Source organism: Coturnix japonica, chromosome 9 (assembly GCF_001577835.2).
Source record: "Coturnix japonica isolate 7356 chromosome 9, Coturnix japonica 2.1, whole genome shotgun sequence".
Taxonomy (NCBI): Eukaryota; Metazoa; Chordata; class Aves; order Galliformes; family Phasianidae; genus Coturnix; species Coturnix japonica.
Genome location: NC_029524.1, coordinates 8,400,528 through 8,413,788, shown reverse-complemented (window position 1 = coordinate 8,413,788; position 13,261 = coordinate 8,400,528). Strand labels below are relative to the sequence as shown.

At 35.7% G+C, this 13,261-nt stretch overlaps 1 protein-coding gene across 1 annotated transcript in view; it reads left to right on the top strand.

Moving 5' to 3' along the window:
* DNER (delta/notch like EGF repeat containing) overlaps window positions 1–13,261 on the top strand; it is a 97,075-nt gene that overhangs the window by 61,393 nt on the left and 22,421 nt on the right. Inside the window, exons 6-7 of the mRNA XM_015871494.2 lie at window positions 3,754–3,907; window positions 7,755–7,868. Coding sequence (XP_015726980.1) covers window positions 3,754–3,907; window positions 7,755–7,868 — 268 coding nt within the window. The remainder of the gene's footprint in view (window positions 1–3,753; window positions 3,908–7,754; window positions 7,869–13,261) is intronic.

Genomic DNA, 13,261 nt, shown 5'->3' with positions numbered 1-13,261 from the left:
CATAAAATTCACAACTTTAAGATCTTTGAAGTGAATTGATGCTGAGTTAAGTGATGCCTTTTTCTCCCTTTGTCTGAGCTTAGTACTGCTGTTTTGCTGCTGTACTTGCCATTCTTCCACAACAGAAGAGTGAATGTGTCAGAATCATAGTACTGGTCTTGGTATCATCACAATATAAATACTAAGTTGACATTTATTGACTCAACTTTCACCGGAGTAAGTTGTCCTCAGACAAATTGGCTGTGAATTGAAGAGAGAAATCCTATTATAATCCAGATAGAAATTTGTTACGACTATTTTATTCTGTGTAGTATTTTAAAGTAAGCTATAGACATCCATTGGATTTGAAAGCCACAGTTCTGGTTACTTACAGAGACATGATGATTTCTTTCAGAGATTGCTCCATTCTTGCATAAAGTGTAGAAAAGCAGACTGTGTAAATGTGGAGTTTTATTGCTAGTGTTAGAACCACTGATATTTATGAAAAAAAAAAAAAAAAAAAAGCTGCCTGCACTGAGAAATAATGAATTTAATTAAATAGTGATGATTTCAGTGTCTTTCATGAGTTATGAATTCATGGAGTAGATCCACTTGATTTGTCTATATTAACATCAGCTCCTTGTGTGGGTAATAGCAAATTATTTTAAAGGATTTTTATTATTGCCTTCAAAAATAGTACACATCTTCTGTTTGATGGATTTGTACTCCCATAACCAAGTAAAATGCATTCTTAAGTACTGACTTTAATACTAGTATTAAAGCAATGTGTATATTTTTTTTGAATTAATTTTTCTCACATTGCAGATATACACCATCTCTTCAAGAAATTAATAATATAATTAGGGACAAGTAAAGATGAGATGCTTAGTAAAAATAATGACATCCAATCTTATATACAGAATAACTTGTCTGCATCTCAGAAATATTACCTGTCATTAGGTATGTCTGTTCGAAGTGTTATGACACTTTTCTATTGCTGTTTTCAAAACTCATTTTGATAACTTTGTTTTAGGGTAATTTGTTCCCTATATCATACTTCCAGAGATATCTCTATTATCTGAGTTCTTTTTTTTCCCCAGATTCTATTTTGTTAACATAGCTGAGACAATGACATCATTGATTTGTTTAACTATATGAATACTTACAATATAATAATCAGCTCCTATTGTTTCAAGACAAGATTTTAGTGCAGGCATACTATTTGTGTCTGAGGACAGTATAGACCTTCTCCTCCTCTCTGATGGATGGTTCATGTATCGATGTACTTAGCTACTTATTCTCAGACCTAGCATAAAACAAGTGTGAACTTGAGTCTTCCAAACAAACATGGCACCTCTGTTTTGACAGAATTAATGCTGATGTGATCTTAGATCTTTTGCTAACATGTTTCTGTAGTGTGAGATAGATGTGGAACAGCTTGTTCTTATTTTCAGTGCATACACAAAGACCAAAACCACATTTAAACGAGATCAAGACTTTAAAAAAGATTTTAATCAAAGTTTCCCATTTCAATTGTGCCCTTTGTTGTAGTCTATTGAATATGAGATTTCATCTACCCAACGCATTATTTCAGTATGGAGGGGTAGTTCCATAACTCAAACCTGACCATATTTTTTTCTGTAGGGAAAAAAGTAAAACTGTTTTATGCCTCTGGTGAGTTTGTAATCAGTCACAAAAAAAATGGGAACAGTGCATCAACCAGAAATTTTCTTTAAAGATATTTTAAAAACCCATTAGATATTAATAAGATTTTTCAGAGAAATATGTAAATTCTTAAAACTGGAGTTGAAAATCAGTGTGTAATTTAATTCTTCTCTGCTTCTCTACTTGATTACTTTGACATAATATTGACAGCAAGGAATCACAGCGTTCATGGTGATTTTCAGTAGTTGTTTCCATGGGCTATGCAATTTATTAATGCCTTTGCCTATGAATCTATATCAGGATTGTATTTATTATAAATAAAAGTCACATAGGATGCTTAGTGTTAGTAGTTTAGCCCATGGGCATTAACTGTAGCAACACTGAAAATCATGGAACTTTTGAAACTATTTCTATATCCACTGTCAGTAGAGCAGCCACTGCTTTTGTCTCCAAACGAGACAGGAGAATGAGAGGGAGAAAAGGCAAAGAAAACAGGACTTAGTGTGTATGGTGTTATGCAGCACAATTTTTGTCTGCTGGGATATGTTGTAAATTTTTGTATTTAAAATATGAGGAACTGTTCTGGAAATACAGCCCAGTATCCTGTTCTGGAATAACAGCAATACTGCCTTGAAGAGTGATGCAGTTTTTCAGCTGCTTGCCTGTTTTTCCTTCCTATTGAACTACTGCCTAGTCTGGAAACATCTCATTGCTGCTGTGAAATATATGCAGAGCAGTTCTGTGAGCGGGCTTGGCCCGTACAGCCAGCAGGTACTTTTGTCACTGGTAAACATGCACATCGTTGAGTTGTGGAGATTTTCCCATAAATGTTTCCTTGGATATATGATATATGGAAAATAGTTTTAGTATTTTTTTACAGTAAGGGTGTTGAGGTACTGGCACAGGATGCCCAGAGATGTGGTGGAAGCCCCATCCCTGGAGACATTCAAGGCCAGGCTGCACCAGGCTCTGAGCAGGGGATGGAGCTGTAGGTGTTCCTGTTCATTGCAGGGAGCAAGACTAGCTGGTAAGAGATAAGAGCCTCTTCCAAGTCAAATGATCCTATGATTCTATTATAACATTAATTGTTAGCTAGACTTTATCAATGCATTATTTGTAAGGAAAAATGTACTGCATTTTACTGACTTTTGTCTCTTTATTTGTTTGAAGATTATTGTCTTTTCTCTTTCTCTCTCTATCTTTGTTCATAATACACAGCTGTTTATTTGCATGAAGCAAACAGAAGTAAAAATAGAAAATAAAATACTGACCTGGCCTCTTTGTTTTTGGCTCCATGCATGTTTTGTGCTTTGTGTTGCAACCTCTGTGCCTGGGTGCCTGGGACAGCTGCGTGCATTGAGCCCGAGTGATGGGGCTGGGAAATGCAGGAGTGAGTGCGGCTGCCATCTAGTGCTTAATGAGCAGAGGAAGGGGGCATTTGATTTAAATAGGTCTATCAGATGAGAGCTTTCCTTGCTTCCATTCTTTCAACACATCCTTGGCAATCTTAACAATTTAAATAGTTTTAAAATTTAATTATGTTTTATTACTAACTAAAATGCAGAATACCACACTGTACCTATGACTGCTATTTCAGTACTTTAACAGGTGTAGTGCTCTTAATCTTTCATTAAGCAGCAAAAGCAGCAAGTTTGGTAAAAGATAACAAACACATTGAGAAAGAGACCTTTTTTAACAGAACCAGTGGCTTGTCTCTTGTGAAGTGAGCCCCAGCCCTGCTCATCCCATAGGGTTTGCTCCTTTGTAGCAGGGTTTAGTTGTGGTAAATCTGTACATTGCAAATCTTGCTGATCATACTGGTATAGAAATATAATTTCTGCAATGGAAGAAAAAAATTATACTGATTTTGACATGATTATGGATCTGATCCACATCTGGGTGGAGATTCCCTGACATGATTAAAATCTGACCTGAAGAACTGGTGCAGGTTTAGTATTTCAAAGGATAAGTTCATGCAGTTGATATATTTATGTCAGCTACTTGTGTTTCAAATGAAAAAACAGCAGAAACATTTTTGTTCATAGAGTAGTCAATGGAAATATAACCTTTGAAAATTCATTGAGCAGTACAAATTTTGCTTGTTTTTAGGCAACATTTTTCTGTGAGTGTGAGGCTGAGTACTGGGGCCCCCTGTGTGAGGAATTTGATGCTTGTCAAAGCCAGCCCTGCCAGAACAACGCAACCTGCACTGACCTACCACAGAAACACAACGGGAACAATTTCACCTGCAGCTGCCTGCCTGGTGGGTATCATATTGTTGTTCTGAATAATGCATTTTTGTTTTAATATTCAGTACATACCTTTTGCAGAGCAGCAAACTGTGCATCTTCAGACAGCAGGAAAGAGGGAAAACAAAACAACAACATAAGGTCAGCCTTAAGGATCTGAAAAATTCTTCATCTGTGAATATTGGCACGAGAGGCACGGTATAGTACAGCCAAACCAAACCATCATGAGGGAATTATTCATATGGAGTCATGGAATCACTCGGGTTGGAGGGGGTACCTCAAAGATCTTGGAGCTCCCACCACCTGCTGGCTGCCCACCACTGGATGAGGCTGCCCAGGGCCACATGCAGCCTGGCCATGAGTACCTCCAGGGAAGAGGCATCTGCAGCTTCTCAATCTGCTCCAGTGCCTCATCACTATGATTTTTTATTTTTTTTTTCCTAACATCTAACCTAGATCTCCTCATTTTTAACTTAAAACCATTCCTATTGTTCTAACACTATCAGACCTTGTAAAAAGGCATTCCTCTCCAGTTAAATGTTCTCTTCAAGTAGTGGAAGGACAGAATGAGATCTGCCCAGAGCTTTATCTTCTTCAAGCTAAACAAGCCCAACTACCTCTATCTACATTCATAATAGAGTTGCTCCAGCCCTTTGAACATCTTTGTGGTCCTCCTCTGAACCGCTCTGCATCCTAAATTTACCAGGCTATTATTTTTCCATCTTAATATAAAATATTTTAAAAATACTTCAAGATTCTTGGTTTTGGTTACATAAAAAAAAAAAGTTTCAGGATGAATATCTAGCATAATTCTGATGTTCCTACCCAAAAGCCCAAGAATGTTTCCACTAGGAAAACTTGGTGTTATGATGTTTTATGGCTGAGCTTTGTACAGTAACATAAATATGCTTCCCACTTAGCTACAAGACTCCAAAGATGATTATTGCTTCCTTTATTATATTTAAGTCTGCAAAATTTCCTGCTTCTACTGTGAAGTTACAAATTACGCTTTGATGCAGCAAATGTTATTTTATTTCTGTACCAATGTAAAAATCCAAGGTATTGCTGTTTTTTATGATCCAGGATACCTTCATCAAGTGCTTGCTTTATTTTTTTTTTTACCATTTGGCCTCTCCAGTTTTCAAAGGCTTCCCATGAATTAAAGAAATAGTCACTGTCAGGGACAAGTATTTGAATTACTTGTCTGAGAAAGTGTTAACACGGGTGTAAAAAAAACATTGGGTTGATGCTTTGAGACTTATTGTTGAAAAGAAACAGTGTCTAAGAATGCAACAGTTTCTTGAACAAACTATATCTCTATTATGTATTTTGTATACATATTTTCTTTGTCATCTTTATTTTTTAAACTCTTTTAATCCTTTGCATTTAAATTTTGTATCTCTAAATTTTATTTTTATTTTTTGCCTTGTTAACGACATTACTGTTTCTTTTCCTTGTCTCTGCAAAAATGTTAGCTCCTACTGGAAAAAGAAATATAAATATTTCCTTCTACAAAAACCCTCCCATTTATCATGGTAGAACACAAAGCTTTCAGTTGATGGAATTAAGCTATTTAGCTTCTATATATAGAGACTTCCCTTCTGAATAACAGCATGATCAAGTTTCTCTGTAGATGCTTAGAAAGATAAATACAGTTAACTCCAATTATTACATTCTGGATCTTGCAAGATGTGCTTCATGACCTCAAATCATTATACTTCAGTTAAAATTCTGTAAATATATATATTTTAATAACAAATGTAAAATATTACTCAGATGGCTGAATTATTATTAAAAAAATTGCACATGGAAAATTATTAAAGTCAGAGGAAATAAGAATTTAATTATTGCGATAAGAGTTTAAATATTACCTCCGTTTGTAAATTTCAGAGCCATTCACATGTGAATGGTATAGTTTCCCAGATTTTGTTAGATGAAAATGTTCTGAAGCTCTATAACAGCTCAAAATGAATAGATGTAATGATTCTTGCAGTATGTCTGACCAGCAAGGTGTTTTGTTTTGTTTTATTATGGTGGTTGCTTAGCTCTTCTAACTTCATAGCTCTTGGTAGGAAATTCCCAAATTATATTCTCTTGCAGATGGATACAACATGCCCTATAGATAATATTCAGATGGAACATATTTATTTTCATAAAACGGACAAAATATTATCTCTGATGAATTTTGTCTATTGCAACATTCACAGTAAGTCAGCAAGCTTCAGAGCAATGCAATCATTCACGCATTTCTGTGCCAACATTACTTTGGGTACACATTGAATTTCAGGGTAATTTTTAGCTTTCACAAACTCCAAAGCAGTTTGATGTCTGAAAAAATGTTTAAATGAGTTAAACACCTTCAGTATTATAATTCATAAAAATATTCAGCTGAATGTCAGAACTTGGAAATCTGAAACCTATAGATGAAACAAATCAGTGGATGTAGTCTTATATAGTATTTCTTTCTTTTGTTGTTGTAAATTTTATGTTAATTTAATACCAATTAGAGTTACAAAAAATTGCTTGCTATCAAAAGTACGGCTTAGGTCCCTCTGTGTGCCTTCATCCATTCCATAGGAGCTGCCTCACAAGACCACAGTTCTGGTTTTAGACCTCCATATTCCTCTCAAGTTTAGCTGACTTATAGCTGGCAGTCTAGATATGACTGTTTCTCTCTATGTATCACACTGCAGAAAACAGGATCAGGATTTAGTTCTCTGTAGCGTACAAAAGCAGTAAGGTAGACAAAGAGAAATGACTTAGACTCTTTCTTTATAGTACTGAAAAGATGTAACTATTAACCTGTCTGAAAGATTTCTAAAATGTTGACTTTGATTGAAAACAAATTATTTAATCAAAACATGAATTTTCTTTTTACTTCTTTCATTCTTTTTTTTCTGTTTTTCCTTTTTTATCCCCTACATAAGTGAAATCCTATTCCAGGCACGTCCTATGTTTTACCTTCCATCTTTCTCTTAGGCATTTGCTCTTAGCTGTGTATTAACAGCATCAGCCTACTGGCCCTTAACACCAGCCATGGTGTTATTGATGCTTACAATTTTACTTAGGGCTCCTTTTAAAAAACAAAATACCTATGTGTATAGTGTGTATTTTCTTCTTCTATCATGCATCCAAGATAGTTTTTTGGAAGAAAAACAAGAATGAGGAATGTGTGGTATTCATTAAAGACTTTAAATTTGGAGTATTTAATCTTTTAGCTTGTATTTTGTTAATTTTTTTTGGATGTGTTATAGACTTCAGACATATGGAACTAAGCAATACACGGTCAAATAGTACAGTACACACAATCTGTAGTTTGTGAACTTACAGGAGCTTATTTGGAAGAGACTGCAACTGCACTGAGCAGTACTTCACAGCTCCCACTTAAAATAAACACCCTCTCTGGAGCCCAGAAGTAGGAGCAAATGGCAGTCATTCAGCATATGCACAGCTAATTCAGATGACAAGTTCTGTTTAAAGTCTTCCCAAGGATTTTTCACTTGAGATTCAAGATGCATTTGAAAACCATTCATAAAGGACTCCTTTTTTTTTTTTTTTTTTGATTATATGAGTCCTTGTGAGAACCCATCACCAGCCTTCATTATGCCAGTACTGTCAGAATACTGCTGATGGTAAAATACAGCTTTTCTATACTCTCTAGATTTCCACTACTTACTCATTTCTCCTGTGAAGGAGTTCTTATTAAAAATCCCATTTTACAAGAAATTAGAAGACTGTTTGGATTTCTGTTTATTACTTTGGTTAATTTTGTTCAAGAAAGCTAGTAGTACTGTTTGAGTTTCCATTTAGCAATAAGACCTCATTTTCCCTATGCTTTCTGAATACTGTGTGCTTTTGTAGGTTACACTGGAGAGCTGTGCCAGTCAGAGATTGATCACTGCATCCAGCAGCCATGCCAGAATGGAGGTACTTGTTCATCCAACATCCATGGATTCACCTGTCAATGCCCAGAAGGTAAACAATGACTTATTTGGTGTCTTGTACAAATAGGCATTTCATGGAGTGTACTCAATCTGAATTTTTAGTTGTATCAAAATATATTCAAAATTGTACTTTACACCATATTTGCAAGCAGAAAAAATCCAGATGAGATATCCTGTGTCATCAGTATTGTATAAAGTATGGCAAGAGCTTAGAGGCTCTTCATCCATTTGCTGGCACCTATACAATAGAAATCATGTTCCAGCACTGTGAGAAAGATAAGAGAATCTGAGGACACTTAGAATTCATTCTGATTTTTGTGTTGTCCAGTAAATGATTGAGAAAAGCTTCCTTGCGTGCAGTATTTGCATATTTCTGCATCTGGGTCAATCTGAGAAAAAAACAGTGCTTTAAATTCCACAACGTTTTAATTCATTCTCCTTTCTGTTAGGACTTGTTTCTTTCTCTGCATGATAAGCCTTTCAGTGGTTCTCATTGGTAAACACTGTGAATGTAACTGTGTGAAATGAGGACGTTGTGATGGCAGAGTACATGCTTTTGTAGCATTTTGCTGTGTGGAATGGCAGATGCCTGAGTCCCTGTTAAAAAAAATTATCAGTACTGAAAGCTCTCAATTATGAAATCTTCTATTAGTTCTATTAGGATTGAAACTTTGAACTAATTACATTTCTGATCTCTGTGGATGTTTTTATTCTGTCAGCATCTTGTGTTTGCTCTAAGGGTACAAGACTTTGATAACTATTCTGGTAACGTATACTTGCTTAATAATGAAAGATTATTTGTAATTTCTTCAGAATGATACTTTCCTTTTCTGGAGTATTTTGCTTTAATGATCGACCCACTTAACAACTGTTTGGAAACACAGACATTGACATTTTGACTGCAGAGCATATCTTGCATTTAGAAGAATTCTTAAAACTGGCTTATAACTGGTAGCAAAATTCACTAGGAAAATTTTTCTATATTAGACTTAGTAATTCACTCATATTTTTCTTAGGAGATCAGTTCATCATGTTTAAAAATGCTTTGTTGAAAAATATTTTACCATTACAAAATAAAACATGGGAAAAATTATACTGGGTCTTTTGAATATTTTAAAGCCTCCACATTGCTCCTGTGTGTGACACGGCTTCATTGCTTGTTCCTGATGGCCCTTTAATCGATACACTAACCAGCTCTTAACTTCTGTTACTGCTCATTAAGGCTCAGGCCAAGATGACAGGATTGAAAGTGCCTTTCCATCCCAAGATTGACTGCCCTCTGCTGATGTGCCAGTGCTTGATGTGTAGTGTTCATGATTATGGCAGATTTTCTTCTGCAGGAGAACAAAATTACTTTTGCTTCTCTTTCCGTCTTGTTTTTAGCTATCTCTATCTTATGCTGCTTGGTTCTACATCATATTTGCTGTTTTGTGTCTTCACTATTTATCTTCTGCCTCCTGTTTTCTCCACTGATCTAGATCTGTGTTTGATCAGTTTCCAGTTCAGTTCTCTTGTATGCTGTGTGCTTCAAGTAGGCAAATCTTGGAATCTTGGCACTATTGTTCCATTATCTTAGTATTTATGCTGAACTCTATTGCTATTTTACCTTCTGAGAACACTGGTACCATTTTCTCAGGTTTCTGCTATTCTTCTTTGTTGACTTTTCTGTTCTTATTACGTTTTACACACCCGTGCTCTCCTATTCTTCTTGGGGTCTTGAGATTTTCTAGGATTTCTGGATTTCTCTTAAAGATACAGTGAGATTTCTGGATGGAATTTGGCAAGGAGCTGTTACTCCGATAACTTATTTATATGCCTAACATGCTTATGTGGTGTAAATGTTTTCCTATTCAAAAAAAGCATTGAGGCATCTCAAGAAAACTTTGCATGTAAATACAATTACAACTTCTGTAAAAATCAATTTTGACAACATAGGAAAGAAACCTCTGGAGATAATGGAATGTTTCAGAAATCACACTCTGGACTGGGCAGAGTTATTCCCCAGAAGAAGAATAATCTTAAACACTTCTGATTTTCGGTTCCTTGGAAACAAGCATTTTCTGAGAAAATCATTCTTAGGCTTGCCTGAACACATGCCACCTTTTGTGAATAGTTGCTTTTTTAGATCGACCCTGTGACAGAATCACAGAATGGCTTGGGCTGGCAGGGAGCTCAAAACCCACACAGTTCCAACTCCCTGCCTTGGACTGGCTGCCATCCACCAAATCAGGCTGCCCAGGGCGTTATCTAACCTGGCCTTGGAGGCCTCTGGGGATGGGGCATCCACAGCTCTCTGGGCAGCCTGTTCTATTGTCCCTTCAAACTCACAGTAAATAATATCTATCTATTCGTAATATCTAATCTAGATCTGCCATCTTTTAGTTTAAAGCCATTACCCCCGTGTCTTGTCGCTACACTCACTCCCTGATAAACAGTACATTTGCATCTTTCCTATGGACCCCCGGAGCCCTAGAAATTATCCCTGATTTCTTAGTAGTTGCCACAAGGTGAGTGCTTCTGTCGAGGTTATGTAGCTATGCCATCACCATAAAGACAAAAATTCTGGTGCAGAAGTGGTGCTTAGCATGACTGCAAGAGCCAGTGCAGTTGCTGTGCAGTAGCCTATGGACTTATTAGGTAGTAACTGTTGCTTTTCTGTCCTGTTTTGGAAGATATTTTAGTGCCAACAAGCTCAGGAATTCAGATATGCGGAGGGAGAGAGTTGTTCTTTCTAGATGCATTTTGATGCATTATTCTCTCATTGAGGCATATTTTGAGAGCTTCTGTCTTGTTTGGAAAGATGTGGCTATTTTTGTAAATAAAGCAAAGGGCAGGTAACTGAAAATTACAGGTGCAGTAAGATGATATTTTTAGAGACTTCAAATTTTCCATTAAAAAAAAAAAAACACCCCACACACAGAAAACCAAATCCATGATAGATTTCTAATTTAAGCAAGATCTCCAGCTCTGCTTCTATTCTCCTGCTGTGCATAATAGCAATTGCTAGTTGAGAAGAGGCCTTTCTTTCTGTACTGCTAATTCAGCACAGTGGGGGAAAGGTAGCCAGAGAGCTTATACATTTTTAAGAACTAAGACTGGAGATTCTGTACAGATAGGCAGAAAAAGACAAGAGCGGGTGGGAAGTATTACAAAGAGAAAAGGGAAAAATGGCAGAAAATTGAATGAAATGGGAACTGTGAGGAATATTCTTGAGACTGTACATTTTTCTTTCATACGAGACCTGTGGCTCATGAAAGAGGAATGTGATAACGAAGATTCCATTTTCTGCATGAAGCACCATAGATTTCAATGTGTCCAAAACTCTAGAAAATATATTGTTATATGAAGTGGATGAGTCACCCTTTATTTAAGAGCAAACCAAAATTTATGCTCAAAGCTGTAATGAATTAACTTACACAATGCTGAAGACTGAAGAATTTATTTAAAGGATGTTTGGTATGTCTCACTTACTGGGTGCTGATTTGGATTATCATACTTAACATACTTTGCAAATATTGCCTTCAAATGACAGTGCAAATACATTTCCAAAACTTCTAGCCACACCCCCAAGTAAACATCTGTCAACTTGGACATGGAAGTTTGAAATTTATATTCCAAATGATTCTGTAAGTACCCAAATCAATCTGTTAAATTCCTGTTCTTATTTTCTTTCACTTGTTGTTATGTATAACATACCACTGCATTGGTAACAATATTGTTCACTAGGGTGCTGCTGATCATTTTATAAATCCTGTTAATTCAACATCTTTGAATCAGTGAGAAACTATATAAATTCCCAAATTCCCAAAGCAACATACAAATAATAAATAGAAACACAGACCAAACAAACAAACAAACAAAAAAAAACAAACAAAAAAACCCACCAAGGTTAGAAATAAGCAAAAACATTTACAATAAATACTTAATCAGCAAGAAAACGTATAGTCCTAGTAAGGCTTCTTGGGGGATTTCTACTATCTTTATGTGGCACTCACCAGCTCTGACCAGCGTGGCAGAAAACTTTTAATTCAAATTAGTGTATTTTTGAAATAATTCTCCAATGGATTTCAGAACCATCCAGTAGAAAGAAGTAGGCAGGAAACAATGTCTTGATTGACAGTTTAATGTCTACATTATTTGAAATTTGAATTTCCAAGCTGATTTTATTTTATTTTTGCCAATATGACTTGACCTGCTTCAGGGAATTAGAGCTATGTAAAAGACAACAAAAGTTCTCTGAAATACCTGCTGATAACTAGAAAGCTGCAGATTAAAGGATATTCTTACTATGGTTTCTGTGGTTTGAAAAGCATAAAGCTTGACAGCTATAGAAGATGCTAAGTTGTAATTCATGTATGTTTATTTGCAATAGCAGTTAGAAAGTGCATATTTTCACCATGAAATATGGCGATGAGTAGAAAATAATTTACTTCTCTATATACAGAATTGTTTATGTTCTTCACTTTTTCTGGACTTCATCATTTACATAGAAAATTTTTCTGGATCAGATCTTGGAAATAAGATTCTAACTTCTTTAAGCTTGCATATAATTAACCTATTATATATTTTAATTCCATGAAAATAGGATACACAGCTGTTGTGTGTGTAAGATTCCCCAAGGTTACTGGTGATTACAGAATGTGGAGTTCTTCACATTACCATAAGAGAGTTTAATTTACTTGTAGAATATTGTGTTGTTAATTAAAAATTTTATGGCTGTTCAGTTTCTGCTAATCTAATGCTTTTACCTGGCATCTTTCCAAACTGCTCCTATTTTTTGTATGTCTCCATAATGCTCTAATGTGTTTGTGCTCTGTTCATCTTTGTTGAGTCTTAGCTAGTTGAATTTCCATCAAAAACTTGCAAGTCCTTTTGAATTGTTTCTTGTTTTCTTATGATGAGTATATTTTTTCTTTCCTTTACAGAATTCTGATGATATTCCATCAGACATCTCACATTTCCTTGTGGAACAAATTTATATGAGGGAAAGTAATACGTTTCTTTCAGATCTAAAGGTTTCCGTGGTCTCTAGGCCAAGTAATTCACAAGCTTTAATTTTCACGTTTGTGTATGTCTTGGAATTGGGTCTAACATAACATTCTGGCAAGCTGGTTGTTCAGCAAACTGTATAAAAAGCAGTTGTACGACTCTTCAGGAAGCATTTAAGTTGCTTGATTTATTACTTGACTCTTGCTTTCAGTAGCCAAGTAATTAAAATCCCCCCATGATGAGGAATTCGGCTTCTATCCAAAGCTTTTCTAACTCTGGAAATATTTTCTGATCTACTTTCTATTGCTGCCCTGCAGGTCTGTAGCAGTATGTAAAGAACATCACCTGTCTGCTAACTTTTATTCTCTTTGGCATCTAACCAAGTAATCTGTTTCAAGCAAGCACAAATAGTGCATTGTGTCTTTGAGCGGTGCA